Consider the following 20,990-nt stretch of genomic DNA (forward strand, 5'->3'; position numbering starts at 1 on the left):
TAACCTGTTTTCCCCGAATTTCTAAAGAAAATATTAATATCTATCTAAACAATGATAATTATTCTTTTTACTCATATTCACTTTCTTCTTTAATGTTTGCTTGTTTACATATTGATTTTGTTTATTTCTTGGAAATCAGTGACATGAGTCATGACTGAAGATCAATGTCTACTGATTTATAGAAATTTCCTCACAATTTTATTTTCTAAATAAAGAGCCACGATTCGGAAAACAGAGGCCAATAAATCAGCATGACTGTATGTAGAGTAAATTACAAATTACCTATCATCCATACTGAGAGACTTCCTTACAGGTGTCATAGAATTCATTTGGTGTTTTATCTTCCCAGAGCCTGATCAGAAAATCATTTTTTAGTCAGAAGAGATTCCCATATCTGTGTCACATGTTTGATTTGAGGGTTTTCCCTTAATAGAATTTATCTATTGCGTTCAGTCCCTGACAGCTGTTATTGGGTAGTCCTTCTAAATTGGGCTTCATGCAAATTTCGTTTTGGGCAAAGTGTTTCTTTATTGTGGAATTTTAACAATTTAGAAAGGTAGGCTTTAATGAGTGAGGGGTATATAGAATTAATGCAATGCATTTCAATCAAGACCACTTAGAAGGCACAGTATATATGGTGATATTACCTTGTGCACAATAAAAAAAAAAAAACAAGCAGAATTATAAATCCATCTTGAAGGGAGAGGGTGAAATAAGTTTTAAGAACTAATGCGCCCAATCCCATTGTATATATATTTATTACAATAAAATAAGTTCAAATCAAATCAAGAAAGTGCATCTTGAAAATATATATATTTCTCTTAACATTTTAGGGCATTAACAATGAGATAAAGATCAAAGTACTAACCAGTTTGTAAAGGTTCAGAAATAAATGTAACTTTCATAGAAAGTTAAAGCTAAAGTATTTTGTTGTTATCCAATGTATGTTATATTATAGTGTCTCTGCGGTATTTGGACTTCCTTATGAACGCTGGTCATAGGAACTCTCTCCAAATATAATTCTGCAATGGATTATGTGCTAAGGTTGCAGATGTTGAATAAGGTTTTGAATTCTACAATGCAAGTAACCTAGATTTTCCATATGATTGCATGATCATATTTAATTATTGTATATCCATTATAATTATTATACCTATGATAGGTATGATTAGTAATATATGTTTGTAGTACTGGTAGAATGTAGGAAATAAATACCTGTTTAACATGAATCTAAATTTTTTTTATACAAATCAGTCTGCAAAGTAAAGATTAGATAATCTATTAGAACAAATTATGACATAAGAGAAAATTAAGCTACAAGTGTATATCTGGTAAATTACTCAGCTAATCATTTGTAACTTCAAAATTTTTATGATACTACATATATAATTTTAATAAATAAATGAGAATTTATCAGTAATATAAAAATAATGCCAACAGCAAATTTAAAACAAGCACAGTTATTTTTCAAAGACACAAATATTAAGAATGAAAAGTTGGAAATGCAAACCTAATTATATACACTTCTTTTGAATTGGTGCTGTATGTGAACCAGCTCCTCTCCGATTTTTTTTTTTTTTTTTTTTTTTTTTGGAGAGGTGTAGTCCTCTCCTGAAAATATCAGATTAAAAAAAATCTGAGAGGGCTAGATTATTGCAGCTATATGTGAACATGGAGCTGATATTGGATAGATGCAGGTTCACTTCCTGTTTCAGTATAATCATCGACACAATTTAAGTCATTGTTTTTAATCTTACAAAGAGATTCATTTCGTGATATTTGAACTTCAAACCACACTTTATGTGAATGGCATTACATGTACACATGTAAACAATATTTACATTTCATCTAATATTTATTGGTATCCTTTAAGGAAACAGACCACTCCAAAAGTACTTTACATTAAGTGATAGATTTGATGCACTGATTTCATTTTTATAATGTCTTTTTGTAAAGATTTGATCTACTGTGATTCAGAATATGTTTTTGTACTTGTATAATTGAAGTATTATTTTATCAAAAAGCAATTGATAATGTAGCAGATTTGTTTGTATTGCACATGTAAGTATTTTAAATTTATACAATGTACTTTAAGTTTTTTTTACTTCAGTAGAAGAAAATATTATCATAGAACTGCATTTTGGAGTCACCTGAGTATAAACAAAGGTGACCTTTGCTATCTGTTCATTCTTGTAAACTTTAATTTGAATATTTTTGGCTTCTTCTGTTAAATGGTTGAACCATTTTCAACCAATTTTGGTATGTATAACCTCTGTGGATGAAGGAAGCCACAATTTTGAAGTCTCTGATCCTCTCTACCCATCTAGGGTATGATACATGCATGCATAATTTACATGCATGTATCTTCAAAGTTTTCTTTTCCCCAAGAAAATTTAGCAGATCTCAGAACTGCTTGCACGATAATGATCAGCTCGCCCTCTACCAAAATTTTGATTCTTGACCCTTGGATGAAAAGTTCAGGCCCTAACCAGGTTGGAGCTATAATTGGTCATATATACTGAAAGTGCATTACATCTTTGAAAATCTTATTTACTTATTATTCTTGGACATCTTGCAGGCAAACTGTTTGCATCTCATAGATTACAATAAACAGCTACTAGTCCTCTACTAAAATTTTGAATATTGTATCTCATAGATCCAGGTTTTAGGCCTCAGTAGTGTGGGATTAAGTTGGTGGTTATGTATTGAAAATATAATGGACTTTTAAAAACCCTTTTTACTCATGGACCTCCAGCAGGCAAACCATTAATTAACATTGATTACAGTCAGCAACTATCCCTGTACTGAGTAGGTGAAAATTGTGTCTGAAGGTCCTGGGTTTGGACCCTCAGGATGCCTGGTTTACTTGGTTTTGTAGTGTAAATAATAGTATTACATTTTCAACAGTGAAATACTAATACATTTATTGAATAAAAGTGATAGTTTGTCACATTGTGAAAGAATATCAAAGTAATATTTTGTCACAATGTGAAAGAATATTTACTACAGCAAAATTAGAAATTTTCCATCCATTCACAAAGAGTATTGTAAAAAATACTCCCTTGCCTTTTATAAGTTAAAGATAGTAAATAAACCCTCCTTACAGAGACTATTTGTTTTTTTAAAAATCAGTGTTTACAATGTTTTCAAACTCACAATCACTAAGCTATGACATCTCAACTGCTCAACAGTGATGTCATAGCTTAGATACTGTACATGTTAAAATAAGACAGAGACAAAGGGAAAATCAAAGAAAATGTACCTGTAATAAACAGAAAATTCAATATTTTGTAGTTGTATATGGAATTTATAATTTCACTCGTGAGATGGGATTTTTTGTATATTCACATGTGCTTAATCTCACTCATGAAAATATTTTTTTAAAAATCTTCTCCCTGAAATTTGTGTCGATCCCACTCCCAGGGAGGGTAAATTGAGTGATCATATATATAAATCACTGCAGAAAAAATTTCATAACCTGCTTACACAAGTTATGTATTTTTTTCTGCTATGTTGCAACATTTAAACAAAGAAAGCATTATTATTATTTAATGATATCAAAAAGTTGCCCATTCAAATATCTCTCTCTATAAAATTATAAGATTATACATCAGTGACTTTGCAGTTTAGTCAGAGAATTGAATAGCCTTATGTGTATTGGTTTTAAAGAGCAAAGCTTGTAGAGAAGCAATTTCAGTTATCTGGATGTTTCATCTATCTGGAAGATTGAACTTGGATGTTACATAGCCATCCGGATTAACAAGGCACAACAGTACTCTTTCTATTAAGGCATTCTTTTTTTCTCTTTACCCTTTAGTTATACAAGTCAATTGATTCACATATTCATATCCATATAATGGGACATAAAAGAGATATTAAAATAAAGAACATAGATATTGGATGCTAGGACAAAGAAACAGGTGGCCTGTTTGTGGAAGAGTTGTACAATTTTAGGGGAGTCTTGTTAACAATATCACTATGCAAGTATTGCGTATATGTCTGTCTTGATCTAGGGGGGAAAAATAGATTCCATTCATGACAGAGGAAAAGAAATGTTGTCAATCTAAAAGAAAATTAAACACTGCAGTCTTAAAGAAGTGGTTCAAGTTAATGTAAGTCCTTGAAAAATTTAGAAGTTGTGAAGTACGAACAACAATGATAAAAGCTTTTGATCCTAAAGCTCTTGATCTTTAAATGAAGGCCATAATTAAAAGAAGACAGCTTAGAGATAGATGAAAAAAAGTTTACAGGGTAGCAGTAAATTTAGCTGGAATCAGAAGAAGGGGGGACTCATTGGAAAGAATGCAAATACTGTTATAGATGGTGAAGAGTGCAAGAAGACAAAAATTGAGCAAAAAGTTGGGGGAAAGTGAAAGGGAAAACAGAATGTGAAAATAGGACTTCCATTTGACACCCACATCTCTCTCAGTGATGGGTGGATCAAATAGCTAGCCAGAGGGAAAAAAATATATTGAATAGAAAAAATAAGATGTCATAAAAATTTAAAAACATAAAACTGGAAAGAGGCAAAGAGTTTATGAGAGAGGACGAAAAGTAAAGATTATGAATGTCTAACATGATGAAAAAGGGGATGTTAGGTCCAAGACAAACAAATCCATAACTATTTAAGTCCCCCTACCATTAGAAGCTGATAATCAGATGCCAATAGGTCTGTGTTTATCAGTACCAAACATGAAATTTTAAGTGTTATCAGGTCTATACAAGTGATAAAGAACAGTATTCACAAAGTCCATGGTCAGCAAAAGTACAAAAAAAAAAGGGAGAAAAATGACTAATTAGGAAAACAATATTTGGAGAATGAATGATTTATCCAAAGTACCATATTCCCTTGAAGTCTTTTTACAAAATAAAATCAGTTGTTTCTTCCCTTATTTTGAAAATTCTCATACCAATTGTAACTGATAAAATTCTTCATTATGACCATGTACCCAGTAATATTTCTTCTTTCCTTTGGAAGCTCAAAAAAGAAGTTTGGTTGAATTGATAGAATCAAGGAAGCTTATCTTTATCTCAGTTTATTTGAAAAAGATATATATACACATATACTCACACTGAGTAAAAAGCTAGCTAGTATATTTGCCATTGCATATATATTTTTATGCATGAAATACAAATGCAGAGTGGAACATTGATGTTGATAAGGACCTATTAAGACTTTATGGTTTCTCCGTAGAACATTTCCTGGAGAATTTCAACAACTCTGATAGTATTTTCAGTAACAGTCTGACTTTGACAGAGACTAAATGACAAAAAAAAACCAGAAAGTAATTTGAACTGCTTATTTGTTATCTTTGCAGACAACCATGTCAATGATGAACATGACAGGAATGACTGGTCATGACCACCACAACATGCACGGTAGTACGGGGATGACGGGAATGACCATGGACCACAGTGGTCATAACATGGATGGAGGGATGGGCGGGGGCATGGGTGGCCATGAAGGCATGCATATGGACATGAATAATACTGATGGCTGTGGTAATGGAATGGCAGTAAGTATGTACTTGTAGGGAGGAAAATACCTGAGATACATAAGGTTTTTAGAGAGGAAGGATGTGTTTTTATGCAGGAAAACACTTTTTATGGAGGAACACACTTTTTATGGAGGAAAATATTTTTTTAAAATGTTTTCGGGAAGAAAATATCTTGAGATAGATGTATATTTAGGGGGGATAAAAACCTGAAATAAATGTCTTTTAATGAAAGAAAATGTCTTGAGATAGATGTATTTTTATGGAGATAAAACACCTGAGATTGGTGTGTTTTAAGGGTGGAAAACATCTTGAGATAGATATATTTTTATGGAAATACCTGAGGTAGATGTGCTTTAAGAGAGGAAAAATCTTGATTAATTGATTGATTGTAGTTTGAAGTTTATTTATCACGGCTGAGGTGCGAACCCAGGACCTTTCCATCACAGAGCAAGTGCTTTAATTACCAAGTGAGCTTTCATGAGGGTTTTGAAATTAATTTTAGGAATATGTATACTTAAGAGAGATAGATTCTAAGGGAGACAAATACCTGAAACGGGTGTGTTTTTAGCAAGAATAACACCTGACAGTGAGATATGATGTGTTTTAAGGCAAGAAATGCCTGCCAGAGATTAGATGTAATTTCGGGGGGACTCCTTATACATATACACATGTATATTGTGTGTGTGTTTTATGGGGGAAAAAACAGGAGATATATATGTTTGGCAGTAGAGGGATAAATATCAATGTAATGAACAGACACATAAAGTTCTGCACATGTAAAAAATTCAAGAGAACAGTTTCCGTATGTCAAATATCTCTTGACGCTAGGGGTAAGGTATTTGGAGGGAGGGGGATAATCTCTTCGGAATTTAAGCTACTGGAAGTGATACCACAATAACAACATTCCTTCTGTTAAATTATTTCAGATGTTCTTCCATACTGGAAAATGTGAATATATACTGTTTGAGGGGGTACAGACCAAAACGGTGGCAGGTAAGGGAAAATGTCTTGAAATGAAAAAGTACAATATAAACTAGACTTTATATGTACTACATAACGGTAAGTGGAAGATGGTATTCTCTCTAGAGAAGTGAACAGCCATAGCCTACATCCATGTAGTGGATGTTGGCTATTCCTGTCCACTCTTCTAAAATGAATACTAGTGGGACCCAAACTAGGATAGTTGCAATGCCCATGACACATTTACTTAATGTAATAAAATTGATATTTTCTAGCTAAGACATTCATATTTACTAAAAATGTAAAGGATTGCCAAAGGAGAAACCTACCAATTTTTGGGTAACTTCCTAAAAAGTCAAGGTCAAAATAATTAATGTTACTTTACAAATTGAATGATTAATTTTATCTATTGATGTTAATTTTTTAATTTGATTTTCTTGTTCAGATGGGAGTCATTAATTTTGGTTGCAAAAACTAAACAAAAAGGACAACTAGCACAAATTATGATTCACTGTCTGCCTAGCAATTTCTGGTGCAAAACCTCAATAATTTTAAACATTTGTAGGTATGGTTGCTGCCTGTATCATTATATTCTTACTAGCAGTTCTATATGAGGGTCTTAAGGTGTTCAGGGAGTACCTCCTCAAGAGAGCCTTGGTCACAGGCTCTAAGTACCAAGAGGTTACCATAGGGACCAGTGGACAATCTATTGTTCCAGATGCACAAGTCAAAAACAGGTAGGTAACACTCAATATGGGCAAATTGACTGAGGATTTGTATTTTTTTGCTATTTTTTTTCCTTTCAGAAGTTTAAATTGAAAAATAAATTAAAAAAAAAAACAACAACATGCACCTCATTTCAGTTCAGAATTAATACATGTACATGAGACATGTACATGTTCATGGAAAAAAAATTATGAATTCAAAATGAAACTGAAGATGTTGAATGCTTATAGCTAGAATTGAACAAAATGCTACAACAATGTTGCAGTTTAGGAGTTGGTACATATATGTACTATAAGCATGGCTCTTTTCACATTAACATGCAGCTGCTGGTTGCTAAAAATTTGCAGACAGCCCAAGCAACTTGAAAATAAAAATGTTACATAGATAGGAACTTTCTTCTAAATATTTTCTATATATTTGTACAAATATTCTGATACTAAAGTATAATTCTGATTCAGAACACACTGGGTATTTTATTAAAACAATTTATTCAGTACATGTATATTGTAGATATTAATGTGTTTCAGGAAACTTGAAAAAACTATTAAAATTATTAAATAAATATATTTTCCCTCAAAACTTAAAAAGTTTTTTTTTTAAATAACATGAGTAGGTACCATGAACTGTTCCAACATTAAGATACCATTATTGATTTTAGATCTTCATATGCCCAGAGACCTTGTGCTTCACAGATACCTCAAACAAATTATATCAATAAACTACTACAGTCAACATGTCTACTTCATAATCAGAGAATTATGTAGAAACCTGCATTTTTCATTTCCAAATTCACTAAACTTGTTTTTGTAAAATTTCAAAACATTTTCAGCAATGGACTATCTCCTGTAGATTACAAGCCAGAGAAGAAGCAGTCAATCGGGTGAATTTTATCACCTTCATTGAATAATCTGCTTTTATATCATGCTAGATATATTTATCCTGGTGTGTTAAGGTTCTACCTCCATGTTCCAAAAATTTCTTGCCTCAAGCAGATTAGGTTATGTACTAGAAATTAAAATCATTGTGCATGACTGCAGCATAAAAAGAGCCATTTCTGTATTCATACAATGTAACAGGGAGGATAAAATGAATATCATTACAGACATAATAATTTTCCATTGATCATAGACCAAAATTGCTTAATATTAAGCCATTACTTCTCACAGAGTTTTTATATTTAGAAAGCTACTACTCATAAAAGCTACAACAGGCCCGTGGGAAGCAATTTCAGTTGGGGGGGGGGGGGGGGGGGCACAGCCAAACATTTTTCAGTTGACAGTTAAGGGGGCACTACCAAAAATTTTCTGACAAGCAAAAAAAAAAAAAGAAAAAAAAAAATCAGGCGATTTTATTGAGGGGGCATAAGCATATAGTATCTATGTTTACTATAGTAATCTATATAGTAATCTATATATTCCTACTGCCATGTACAATAATGTACATCAAGGTAACTGCTGAAGCTTTCAGAGTAGTCTAGAAGCTTCTCAGAATTGCTGTGCTAAATGTCTGTTCTTAGCATTTTGAGTTATTAAAATTAACATAATTTCAAAAATATTCTTTTGGTATTCTTTTTTTCTATATGAAATTAAGTTCAAGCTCTGACTGCAAATTTGATAGTTGAACTAGCCAAGGGAAAAAGAATTGTACAGAATGTTGGATTATTAATTTTGTTTCAATTTTCACTAACATTGGCTTCTACTGACATTGAAAGACATTGAAAGATATAAAACTGCTGCATGTAAATTGTTTTCTTTTTAACAGTCAGGAGGTGGTGTTCAGTAGGTCTATTCTACATAGCAGGTATGCCCTGGATTTGTTGTAGTCTGACTTTAATTTGGCACTTAGTATATTTAATTTCTAATTTTAAACATATTTATTTATATACTGTAAATATATACAAATTTCTCTATTACATATCGTTTATGAAGGTTTAACTTAAATCTTAATTTGCTTGATTCAGTGGAAGTGCTGGTATTTGATCTTTATTTTGACAACAATCCCTAAAGGACAAGGGTACTAGCTGTTTTTAAGAAGATCTGCATATAATTTTCTTCTTTTCTAGGGTATTGGTTAGATATAGATATGGAAAGTTTATATACACTGTACTATTTCTCTGTGGTTTTGGATGGATAAGGTAGAAAAAATGATTTTTGTATGCCTATATTAAGACAGATGTAATATGGTAGGGCACTGTCTGTCCATCTATCTGTCTGGCAGTCAGTCTGTCTATCCATCTGCAGACAATTCATTTTTTTCTCCTATACCATTCAAAAGCACAGTTGAGGGAAGGGGGATATAGGAATCACTTTGTCTGTCCATCGATCCCTACAAACAATGTACCTGGCTTGTCTTGATCTAACCTAATCATTTGGACAAGTTCAATGTCACTGGCAGAAAAATGCATGATTCATATCCAGTCAATAACTTTCTATTGGAGAAAGGACCCTGGTAGACAAAAGTATTATTCTTTACATGGCCATATTTTGAAGTGGAGAAATGTTGAAAGCTCATAGAAGCAAAAAGATTGCTCATCACCTTAAAATGTGCCTTGACCATGACTCAAGTCATTGATAAACATAAGGTCACTTTGTAAGAGAGAGACGTTGGATGTTCATACATTAAAAATTGCATATGATCCTAGGGAATGTCAAGACTTTTATCCAGGGTCATTTGGGCAAGATGTCATTTGGACAAGTTCATCATCACTGACTTTTGAAAGAGTATAATTCCTTGAAAAGCCATTTTTTTGTAAAGGAAAAATATATGAAGCCCATTGTGAGGAAAAGGTGGCTTATGAGCTAAAGATTTTACAAGGGTCACAGGTCAAAGAAAGCAAAAAAGGTTTTAAATTTGTTTTACATCCAGTCCATAGGTTTGTAAGGGAGGAACATTTCAAGCTCATAGCTGACACAGAGAAAGGGCCATTTTGTGAGCTTGCTCTGCATGTGCTGTGATTCAAAAAAGATAAAATTTGGCATCTGACTTCATAACAATAAGCTTCAAAACAAGTTGGTTTCAAGGGATATTGCCCAATATTAACAGACTTCTGACCCTTTGAAATTGAATTTACAAGTCAGTTTTCTGGACTGTTTTGGAGATTATAATTTGATACTTGACAGAATTTTAAGGTTGTGCCAGTTTCAATGAATATTATATAGCCTACATAGTGAATTGTACAAGAATGTTTGGGGGGAAAAGTTCACATTTTCAAAGACATTTAGAATGTGGACAGGTTATGAATCTTGTTAACTAATATCTCTTAAACAGAATTATCTTAAGAATACATAAGACTTCATGTAATTAAGAACTGCATGGATAATTTCTTTACAGGCATGGTGACATGTACTAGCATGTGTTGTATTTAACCTTTTGGTGGTGGTATCTAACCCTGCATGGTTGTGGTTTAGCTATTTTGCTTGTATGCATGTTTATTATTTACATTAATAACAAAAAATATTAATCAAAGTCAATCTTGTTTGTTTATACTGTTATAAATGTCTGTCAGAATTAATCTTAATTATTTTAGGTTTAATTTCTTTTTCTTTTTTTTTTTCCTTTTTATAACAATTAAATTTTATCAGTTGTACTTGGAGTACTTGGAGTACAAGCATAAACACTGACAAAAATCCCAAGTTGAATAAGTAAAACAACTGCATTATAGGAGAAACTGTTTTAAGTTTATCAATTGTCTTGTTTAAGGAAAAGTCTAATGTTAAGATTTGTCAGAATCATAAAATAGGCTCTGAATTTCATGACATATTTGTCATTTAATCTGTACCGTTTCATAGTTTATCCAAACTGCTTTTAAGCTCTGAAAACAAACATGTCCATTACATTCAAATGCTACTTTGACTGATATACAATGATGTAGGTGACATGAAAGTTACACCCTTTGCAAAGGAGGCTATAAACTACATCAGGTCTATAAATATTTTAACATAATTGTAAAAAAAAAAAATCCCAAGAGTTTGAAGAGAAATTTGGAAGAACTTTAGTGCAGAGAATAAAGAGAAAGATTGAGAGAAAACTGCACTTCAAAACATGTAATATAGTATGTCAAATACAACAAGCATTCTGAGAGTATTGCATAAGGACAAATCTAAAACTCACTTTTTGTGGTTTAATGGGCACAAACTCTCAAATTGAAATATTTTATAGAATCCAATATCTCTGGATTGGTATTTTTGACTAATAGATGTACAGTATACATGTTAATTAAGTTATACATAGTACTGCTGTGACATTTTGTATGAAATATACATTGTTGTTATTTTTTTTTAATGTATAATCTAAGATTTCTTCTTACATTTCAGAATGACCATGATCAGTGGTTCACATATGATACAGACACTTCTCCATGTCGTACAAGTGTTTATAAGCTATTGCCTTATGCTTGTCTTCATGACGTACAACGTCTGGTTATGCTTAGCCGTGGTTCTCGGAGCGGGAGCCGGCTATTTCTTCTTTGGTTGGAAGCGAGCCGTGGTGGTAGACGTCAATGAACATTGTCACTGAAGATCAAAAAAACAACAATAATGGTGGTTCCAAACATGTGATATATATCAAATTTCTTTTCCTCCTTCATCAGATTATTGAACAAGAATATTCCAGGAACTCAGAGAGCATTATATTTTAGATAATATTTTTTTTATAAGGTTGCAATGTTTAGCATTTTATTTTTTTAAGGAGCTATATATATGCGATGTCCATGATTTTACCGGACAACCCTCGTATGCTATGATCAGACATGAAGAATTAGCTGTAGTTGTAACAGTAAAGTTGTGAATCTACTGCAAGTTAATTAACCTACAATTGTATGATCTCAAATGCCACCCGGTAGGGTGACCAGAAGAGAAGTATATCACTCACCCAGAACTTTTGGGGGGTGGATCAAAAACATCTACTTTCACATTCTTTTTTTGTCTCGTTTTTGTTTCCTTTTTTTCCCTGAAGTAAGAGTACCGGGTGTATGATTCATAGAAGAATACAATCATATGATCATTGATAATTTTTTATAATGGCCGGATTTTAATGTAAAGATACATGGAGAATATAAACTTTTATTTTTCTGTCTTATGACTACCCTTTTTTGTCCATTTTTTAAAGCAAAAATAATATAACTACCCTTTTTCTCATCCATTTTTTAAAGCAAAAATAATATCCAGAGAGAATTTAACAACTTTTTTTACTTGTCTTTTTTTTCCTTTTGCTCTATGCTGGTTGTTGAAGTGACTATAGTACCAAGACTTTTATTGTGACTAGAAGAAGTTACCATGTTAAATATAAGGTGCAAAGTAACACATTTTAAAAATTCTTTCAGCTTTTATTCACACTGAAAAAAATGTAAAACTTGTGGAAGGAAAAGTACTTGTTTTACTCCTTTTTGAATCAAAACATTATTTTTTATTGATTATTCATTTGTATTAACATGAAATTTACATGCACATTCATTTTCTTTGAAAGGATGTAGAATTGTATGTAATTGTACATGTTTAAACAAAGATCATGTTATACAAAGTAAACTTGTTACATTTGTTACAATGTACATCTTGTCTCATAAAGAGTTCTCTCTCTTTCCTTGTGGTGAAGGTCATTTCATCGTCATATATATATATACCATACAATGTCTCTGTTGACCATCCTGCTCATTACAAAATCATGCATCAATGTTATCCTTTTTTTTTCTTTTTTTTTCTGCAACTTTAGCTCACCTTTAGTAAAGCCTTTTTCCCCTTTCAATAGTTTTTGTGTACAATTAATGAATGCCAAATTTTGTACTTAATATTGCCCACATGTATTGTCCTAATGCCTTGGACTATTTTAAAAGAGATTCATCATGTACTTAATTAATTTGAAATATGGTTATTTTCATTTTTTTTTTTTTTAAAAGATATTTCAAGGTCCTGTTTGACACACTGTACATGTATTTTAGCTCAAGGACTATTGTTTAAGTTAAATAATTTGGATTACAGATTCTATACACATATATTTCAGACAGTGAAATTCGTTTTATACATCCATTTAGCAATTTTATAACATTAAATATTACAAAATTATAACTTGGCAATTGTTAGAAAATCTTCTTTTCTTTCTATAAATTACAGAGAACAAAATTTTAACGACTATGAAAAATAGAGACAAAATTGTAAAATTTATATTAACTACATAGCATCATAAAGATGTATTTGTTTTATTTTAATGGATAATTTTAATCTATTTTGATGGAGAAATGAATGATTATAATTGTTGCTTACTTCATAAAGTTTATGAAATCCAAAGTCACCGAAATTGTTATGGTTATCAAATAAAAAAATGTATATCTCATATTTTTTTTCATCATTCATCATTTTCAAGATTTTGTCAAGTTATTGAAAGTTGTATGAATGTATGTGTTTTCACGGTAAAACATGATTGTTTCTTCTCCCATTTTCGTTGATGCTTATGATTATCCAAAAGAAATCTAGTTTATGATTAAAATGCACACAATTTCCGCATACCTTGTGGGGCAAAATTTGACAGAAATGGACGGTTACCATGAGAATTTTAGAAAGGAATGATAGTCAATTACACCAGTTAGAGTTATCTCTCTTTTCAGATTATCAATGAACCTTAAGACATCACAGAAGATGTATTCAGTCTTCCTCATGAAAATAAATAAGATCTATTTCTACAGAGATCTGTCAAGTTAAATTCTGTAACATTTTATAGAATAATAGTATGTTGGAGGTCCATATCTTCATTTCATGGAATCCAGAATGTTATAACTCTTTCCAGAACTAGCACTGCATGCATTTATGTGTAGCAACAAGGCTGCATTGTGCCATTTATTTTCACAGGCTTTACTGTATGTACAGAATTGTTAACAGAGTATTCGAAAGATAGATGACCATATGATAAGTTATATTTATTGACAACACATCTCCATGGAGAAGCAGAAGTCTCTGATGAAACTGGAGCTGTACAGGTTTGAACTTGAAATATAGGCAGTGTTGGGAAATATACATGTTATCTAAGGTTACATAATAATTTCTATTCAGAGAATTATCTTTCATTCAAATCATAATCTATAAGAAAAGTAGCAGTTTGAAATAGTTTACTACTTACTGAATTTTTACACTGAAACATATGAAGGTTAAGTAAACGAAAGAGGCATACATGTTTCTCATGAAATGAATTACTTTAATAATGCATGCTTACATACGAGTATCTGGAAGGGGGGGGGGAATTAGCAGAGTTAATAAAATTATATACTGAAGCAAATAAAAAATGACTTTGCACCCCCCCCCCCCCCCCCCCCCCCCCCCCCCCCCCCCCCCCGAAAACGTGGACCCTATCATCAACACCACGAAATAGATTTTTTTTCACATTCTGAAAATTGCATGATTTGCTTATCAAGAAGTCTGAGTTTAATATGTTTGGAATGGGAATTTAGGTGGGGGGTGGGGGGTCTTTTGTTTTTGTTTTGTTTTCTTTTGTTTTGCTTTTGACTAGAATGGAACCCCCCACCCCCCACCCTGGAAAAAAAATTCCTGGATCCGCGCCTGGCTTAATACCTATGGTTTGGTTAAAGAAGGAGTATCAGGTCAAAATTTAAAGGTAAAAGAAGAGGGGGAAAATGTATATGTATTTTGAACTATCATTTTCAACGAAAAAGAAAGAAAAACAGTTACAACTGGAAACCTTGTTGCCATGGCAACAAGAAGGTCTTCCGTCCCTTCTCTGTCATCAAAGAAGTTGATTCATCATAATACATGTACATTGTGCAATCCTTTTAACTCCTTCATACATGAATATGATAAAACATAAATTATGAAATGGCATAATTCAAACGGGGAAAAAGCATATATCATTCCACAAATAAAACTTATATTTCAACTGGAAAAAAATACAAAAAAAACTCGGGACATTCTTGGGATTGAAGCCGGGTCGCCTGCCTGAAAATTCAACATGCTAACCATAACGCTAATTGGACAATCGCTTCAAAGTGAAAAATGACGAATATCTAGAGTTTGGATAGTTCAATTTTAAAACAAATTATATATTTAGCATTTCGGAAAGAGTCTCTATTAACCCAACGTTTATCAAAGAAAAATTTTGAAAAACAAAAAAAAAAAAAATGAAAATTCGACTTCTTTTCACTTCGTTTTCCATAGCGACCAGCTGCCCCCTCTCCCTTTTTCAAAAACAATTGTACTTGCCTGTGTAAGAAGATTTTAAAATGTATTTCAACAATTTAAAATGCGCAAAATCGTTTTAACGTGTTGCTAATGTACTCTTCAATAATAAAATTCTTAGTTCCGTTTGCATTTTATTTCCGTGCTTGAGTTTTGTTTTTGAGATTTGCAAAGGTTATGCATTCGATCTTCTGTAAAACTTGGGGATTCACTGTTTACAGTCCATCTTTGGTATGCTGTAGATGTGCAATAAGGTTTCGGAATTTTCATTTTCACCCTAGGGGTCAAATGGGGGTCATAAAACGACGTTTTTCTGTATAAAAACCCCTCGTTCCTAGAACTCCTCTTAATTTCCTTATAAAGTGTGAGGAAAGCTTTAACATTCAAAACATCAGAACATGGATGGGGTGGTGAAAAGGTTATAATGATTTTTATTTTGATGTCACAAACTTTGAACACTACGAAAGCATATTATGAAAGGCGTACGCAAAAAGGTGTAATAATGCAAAAACAAAGATGTGTTTGTGAAACACTGATCCCCCTGTATGGCAACTTATAGCAAAGATTAAACTTTCTCAAATGCAAATCAAATATGTTGGTACCCAAAGTAATGTCTTGTCTCGAGGATTATACCTGTGAAATATGAAAGCTCTAGCATCAACCACTAAATAGATATGGAAAAGGTTAAAGTTTTTCAAAAGCAAGTCAAACATCAGGGTCAAGCTCAAGTGGTCAAAATTAATGGTGTCTAAGGAAAGGCCTTCTCACAAGGAATACACATTTGAAATATGAAAGCCATAACACCAACCGTTCAAAAGTTATGGCCAAAGTTAAAGTTTTTCAAACGAAGGTCAAACTCCAAGGTCAAAGGGTCAAAGTTGTTGATGTCCAAAGTAAGGTCTTGTCACAAGGATTACATATGAGAATTATAAAAGCTCTAAGACCAACCGTTCAAAAGTTATGACCAAGGCAAAACTTTTTCAAAATTAGCCCTAGCACCAACTGTTCAAAGGTTATGGCAAAGGTTTAAGTTTTCAAAAGTAGGTCAAACTCCAAAGTCAAAGGATCAAAGTTGTTGGTATCCAAAAAAGGTCTTGTCAAAAGAATTACATATGTGAAGTATGAAAGCCCTAGCACCAACCGTTCAAAAGTTATGGCCAAGGTTTAAGTTTTTCAAAAGTAGGTCAAACTCCTAGGTCAAGGTCAAAGCTGTTGGTATCCAAAGGAAGGTCTTGTCACAAGGATTACACATGTGAAGTATGAAAGCCATAGCACTAATTGTTCAAAAGTTATGACGAAGGTTAAAGTTAGGTAAAATTTTGCAAAACAGGATCAAACTCCAAGGTCAAAAGGTTAAATATGATGGTCTTGTCACAAGGAATATGAAAGCTTTAGCTCCAACCAATCAAAAGTTTGGGCAATGTTTTTGCGGACAAACAGACAGACGGACGGACAGGGAAAAAACTATATGCTCCCGAATCTTCGATTACGGAGGCATAAAAAGGCCTTTTAAAAATGTGTTATTAGGTCTATCAAAAAGGCACTATTACTCCTTTTGAAAAGATGTTATTCCGCTTTTCGAAAAGGGGTTACCGTTCATAGTAGCTCAGTCGGTAGAGCGCTCGCTCCGTGATCGGGAGGTCGTGAGTTCGAATCTCGGCCGCGACTGACCTAAGTCGATAAAAAAATGGGTAGCAACTGTTCCTTCGCCATGCGCTCGGCACTTTGAAGTGAAAAGTGCGGGTCCTTCGGATGAGGCCTTAAATACCGGGGCCTCGTGTCATGGCAGACGTTGGATAGATAAAGGTCCCTAACTGCTCAATGGCCCTAAGTGCCGAGTAAAGGTCAAAATTTGAAGCCGTTAATATGGTGACGTCTCTATATGAGTGAAAAATTCTCGGATGGGACGTAAAACAACATACAATCAATCAATCAATCGAAAAGGAGTTATATTACCTTTCAAAAAGGCATTATTACGCTTTTAAAAAAGGCATAAAAATGTGCTAAATAGAAAGGCATTATAACGCCTTATGAAAAGGCTTTTGGATAACGACTCATAGCTTTTTTTCGTCATGCATACAGCTTGCATGTCCATGTTCAAACAAGAATTTCAAAATTAAGTAAATGAACTTTCTATCTATAACCAACACCACAGTCTTATTCTGGGGTATGTAAACAGAGCACATGAATTTAATTTTTTTAGGGAGTTATTTAGCAATCATCAGTCTGACTGTACAAAACCAGCCCCTACTATTCCACTGTACAACGAAGTGAAATAGTAGGGGCTGACTTTAGTCAGACTGATTACCCATTTAAATCAGGCAAACATTTGCGTGCTGGATTAACATGAGTAAAGGAAAATTTTTCAAAGGTGTATTTTCTATGCATGTCTAACTTAATTATCCCCATGTCAAAAACTTAACCCTTTTCTCTTGGGACATGGATTTCACAATTTGGTGTAGAGTTTTGCTCATACAAACAATTTTAACAGTTTGTAGCTGGATATCCAGAAGAAAATTTTCAAATGTGTTATGCATAGTATAATCAAATCGGACGATTTTTAGTAACTGGTTACTTGTTCCATCGAGTGCCTGGTTACTTGGACGGTTTTCTTTGCACCTCTGAACACCCTTGATTTTGGTATGACTGAAATAAATGTAATACAACTTCCTTACAGTTTCCATATTTATCATTCACGAACAAGTTGTGTTTGTGAAACACTGATGCCCCCGTATGGCAGCTCTTGGCGAAGGTTAAAGTTTCTCAAATGCAATTCAAACTCCAAGGTCAAGAGATCAAAAATGCTGTTACTCAAAGAAGGGATCTATGTCAATGGATATACCCGGTAAATATGAAAGTCCAAGCACCATCCATTCAAAAATTATGGTCAAGGTTAATACTCGTATTTTCTAAAAGTGGGTCAAACGCCAAGGTCAAGGGAGGGTCAAAATTAATGGTATGCAGGTGAAGACCTTCTCATAAGAAATACGCATGCAAAATATAAATGTACCAACTGTTCAAAAGTTATGGCGAAGGTTAACGTTTTTCAAAAGTAGGTCAAACTTCAAGGTCAAAATTGTTGGTATCCCAAGGAAGGTCTTGTCACAAGGAATACACCTGTGAAATTTGAAAGTCATAGTACTAGTACTAACTGTTCAAAAGTTATGACCAAGGTCAAAGTTTTTTAAAAGGGGGTCAAACTCTAAGGTCAAGGTCAAAAGGTTAAAAATATTTACACTCATTGAGAGAATACACATGTGAAATATGACAGCCCTAGCACCAACTGTTCAAAAGTTATGGCCAAGGTTAAAGTTGGGTAAATGTTTGCAAAAGTAGGTCAAAATCCAAGGTCAACAGGTCAAATATGTTAGTACTCAAAGGATGGTCTTGTTACAAGGAATACACTAATGAAATATGAAAGCAATAGCTCCAACCAATCAAAAGTTATGGGCAATTTTAAAGTTGTTGCGGACAAACAGATAGCTAGACAGACGGAGGGACAGGACAAAAACTATATTATATATAAACTTCGATTACGGGGGCATAAAAATAAATGCGCTTTATTTGCACTTTATCTATATATTTATAATTACAAAAGCTTCTAAATAAATTCATTCTCGAATATCTTCTATATAACAGTTGGTTGTTTTTGCAGGGTGTCCTATAAAAGAAACTCAACATCCTATTTTTATAGGGAAAATATTGTATATAGGATTATAATTTTGTACCTTAAAAGTAAGGAGGGAAATGGTCTATTGATTGAACCTAGTTTCAAAGCCCAATTACGTATTTTGAGATAGATTGCAAAAGTTGATAATGTTGGTACAGTGTACTGTGGGACACATTATTAAACTCTTACATATGTTTTTTTTTTTTTTTTTTTTTTTTTTTTTTTTTTTTTTTTTTAGGGATCTTAATTTCTAACCGGTTGTTTTGTTTTGAACATATTTTATTGATTTATTGACATTCAAAAGGATAAGAAACATGTTTCGTGGTTTTCTGATTTGTTTTCTTGTCTATTGAAATGTAACGGGAGAGGAGAAAAATGCAGCGGACCAGACCAGGATTCGAACCCGGACCCCCTGAATCTCCAGTCAGGTGCTCTACCAACTGAGCTATCTGGCCACCGGCGACCGAAACCGTCTGACCGTCACATTCCTCCCTCCTTAAATGTCTTTGGCCCCCGAAGACACCAACCCAGGCTCTTCCCTCTTTCACCTGTCACTTCCAGGGCATGGCACGGCACCAAATGTAACGGGAGAGGAGAAAAATGCAGCGGACCAGACCGGGATTCGAACCCGGACCCCCTGAATCTCCAGTCAGGTGCTCTACCAACTGAGCTATCTGGCCACCGGCCATCGAATCCGTCTGACCGCCACAGAAATAAAATATATATGCATGTAGTTTTCTGATAAAGAATAGAGACAAATAGAATGTTTTTAACTTCTAAAAATTTTCTTGTTCATATGAATAAAGCTACTTGAAAAAACGTGATGTGCTTGTGAAACACTGATTTCACCGTATAGCAGCCTATGGCGAAGGCTAAAGTTTCTCAACTCCAAAGTCAAGGTTAAGAGTTCAAAAATATTTTATTCCAAAGAAAGTGGTACTTGTATTAATGAACATATCTGTGAAATATGAAAGCCCAAGAACCAACCATTCAGAAGTAATGGCCAAGGTTAAAGTTTTCAAAAAATGGATTGAACCCCAAGGTCAAGGTCAAAGAGTCAAAATCAATGATATCCAGGGAAAGGACTTGTCACAAGGAATATACATGTTAAATATAAAAGCCCTAGCACCAACTGTTCAAAAGTTATGATCAAGGTTATTTTTTTTTTAAATATAAGAAATAAACAATAATTTCAAGTTCCAAGGTCAAGGTCAAAATGGTTGATATCCAAAGGTCTTTTCACAAGGAATAGACCCTTGAAATATGAAAGCCCAAGTACTAATTGTTCAAAAGTTAAGGCAAAGGTTAATTTTTTTTAATTGATTAAAATTCTAAGGTCAAAGGTAAAAAAAAAATTAACCCATGGAAAGGTCTTCTTACAATAAATACACATGTGAAGTATGAAATCCCTACTGTTCAAAAGTAATCATTATGGCCAATGTTAAAGTTTGGAAAATTTTTGCAAATGTTGGTCAAATTCCAAGGTCAAGGTCAAAAATATTCATACCCAAAGAAAGTTCTTGTCGCAAGAAATTTACATGTGAAATATTAAAGCCATTGCTCCAACCAATCAAAATTATGGACAAGGTTAAAATTTTTGTTGACGAACAGAAAAAAAAAAATTAATAGACAGACAGACAGCTAGACAGACAGACAGACAGACAGACGGACAGGGCAAAAACTATATACCTCCGAATCTTCGATTACGTGGGATAAAAAGTCAAGGAAATGAGTAGTTTGATACGATTAACAGTTTAATCAAATTAAAAGATGTACAGGTGAACAAAGATGTACTTTATCATGAATCATGAAATCGTACTGTATCATGAATCATGAAATCGTTGATTTTTAACGCGTGTTGTGTTCCATACACCATCCGAGAGGCCCTCGAAGGGTTGTTGAATATTGTCTGACACTTGATGTCAGTGTTGTTTACCAATATCCAATCTTGTATAAAATGCG

General features: G+C 33.2%; 1 protein-coding gene across 3 annotated transcripts in view; it reads left to right on the forward strand.

Moving 5' to 3' along the window:
• LOC133192177 (high affinity copper uptake protein 1-like) overlaps window positions 1–11,714 on the forward strand; it is a 30,053-nt gene extending 18,339 nt beyond the window's left edge. The window contains exons 1-6 of one of the 3 annotated variants that reach the window (XM_061328128.1): window positions 538–556; window positions 5,319–5,516; window positions 6,425–6,491; window positions 7,024–7,195; window positions 8,014–8,064; window positions 11,498–11,714. In XM_061328128.1, coding sequence (XP_061184112.1) covers window positions 5,325–5,516; window positions 6,425–6,491; window positions 7,024–7,195; window positions 8,014–8,064; window positions 11,498–11,699 — 684 coding nt within the window. In that variant the 5' untranslated portion in view covers window positions 538–556; window positions 5,319–5,324 and the 3' untranslated portion in view covers window positions 11,700–11,714. Of the gene's footprint in view, window positions 1–537; window positions 557–5,318; window positions 5,517–6,424; window positions 6,492–7,023; window positions 7,196–8,013; window positions 8,065–11,497 lie in introns of those variants that run through there. The other 2 variants (XM_061328127.1, XM_061328129.1) reach the window with 2 other exon arrangements.
• Window positions 11,715–20,990: the final 9,276 nt, after the last annotated feature.

The sequence above is a fragment of the Saccostrea echinata genome, unplaced genomic scaffold (assembly GCF_033153115.1).
Source record: "Saccostrea echinata isolate AGI-Se365-2 ecotype Australia unplaced genomic scaffold, CSIRO_AGI_Sech_v1 ptg000025l, whole genome shotgun sequence".
Lineage (NCBI taxonomy): Eukaryota > Metazoa > Mollusca > Bivalvia > Ostreida > Ostreidae > Saccostrea > Saccostrea echinata.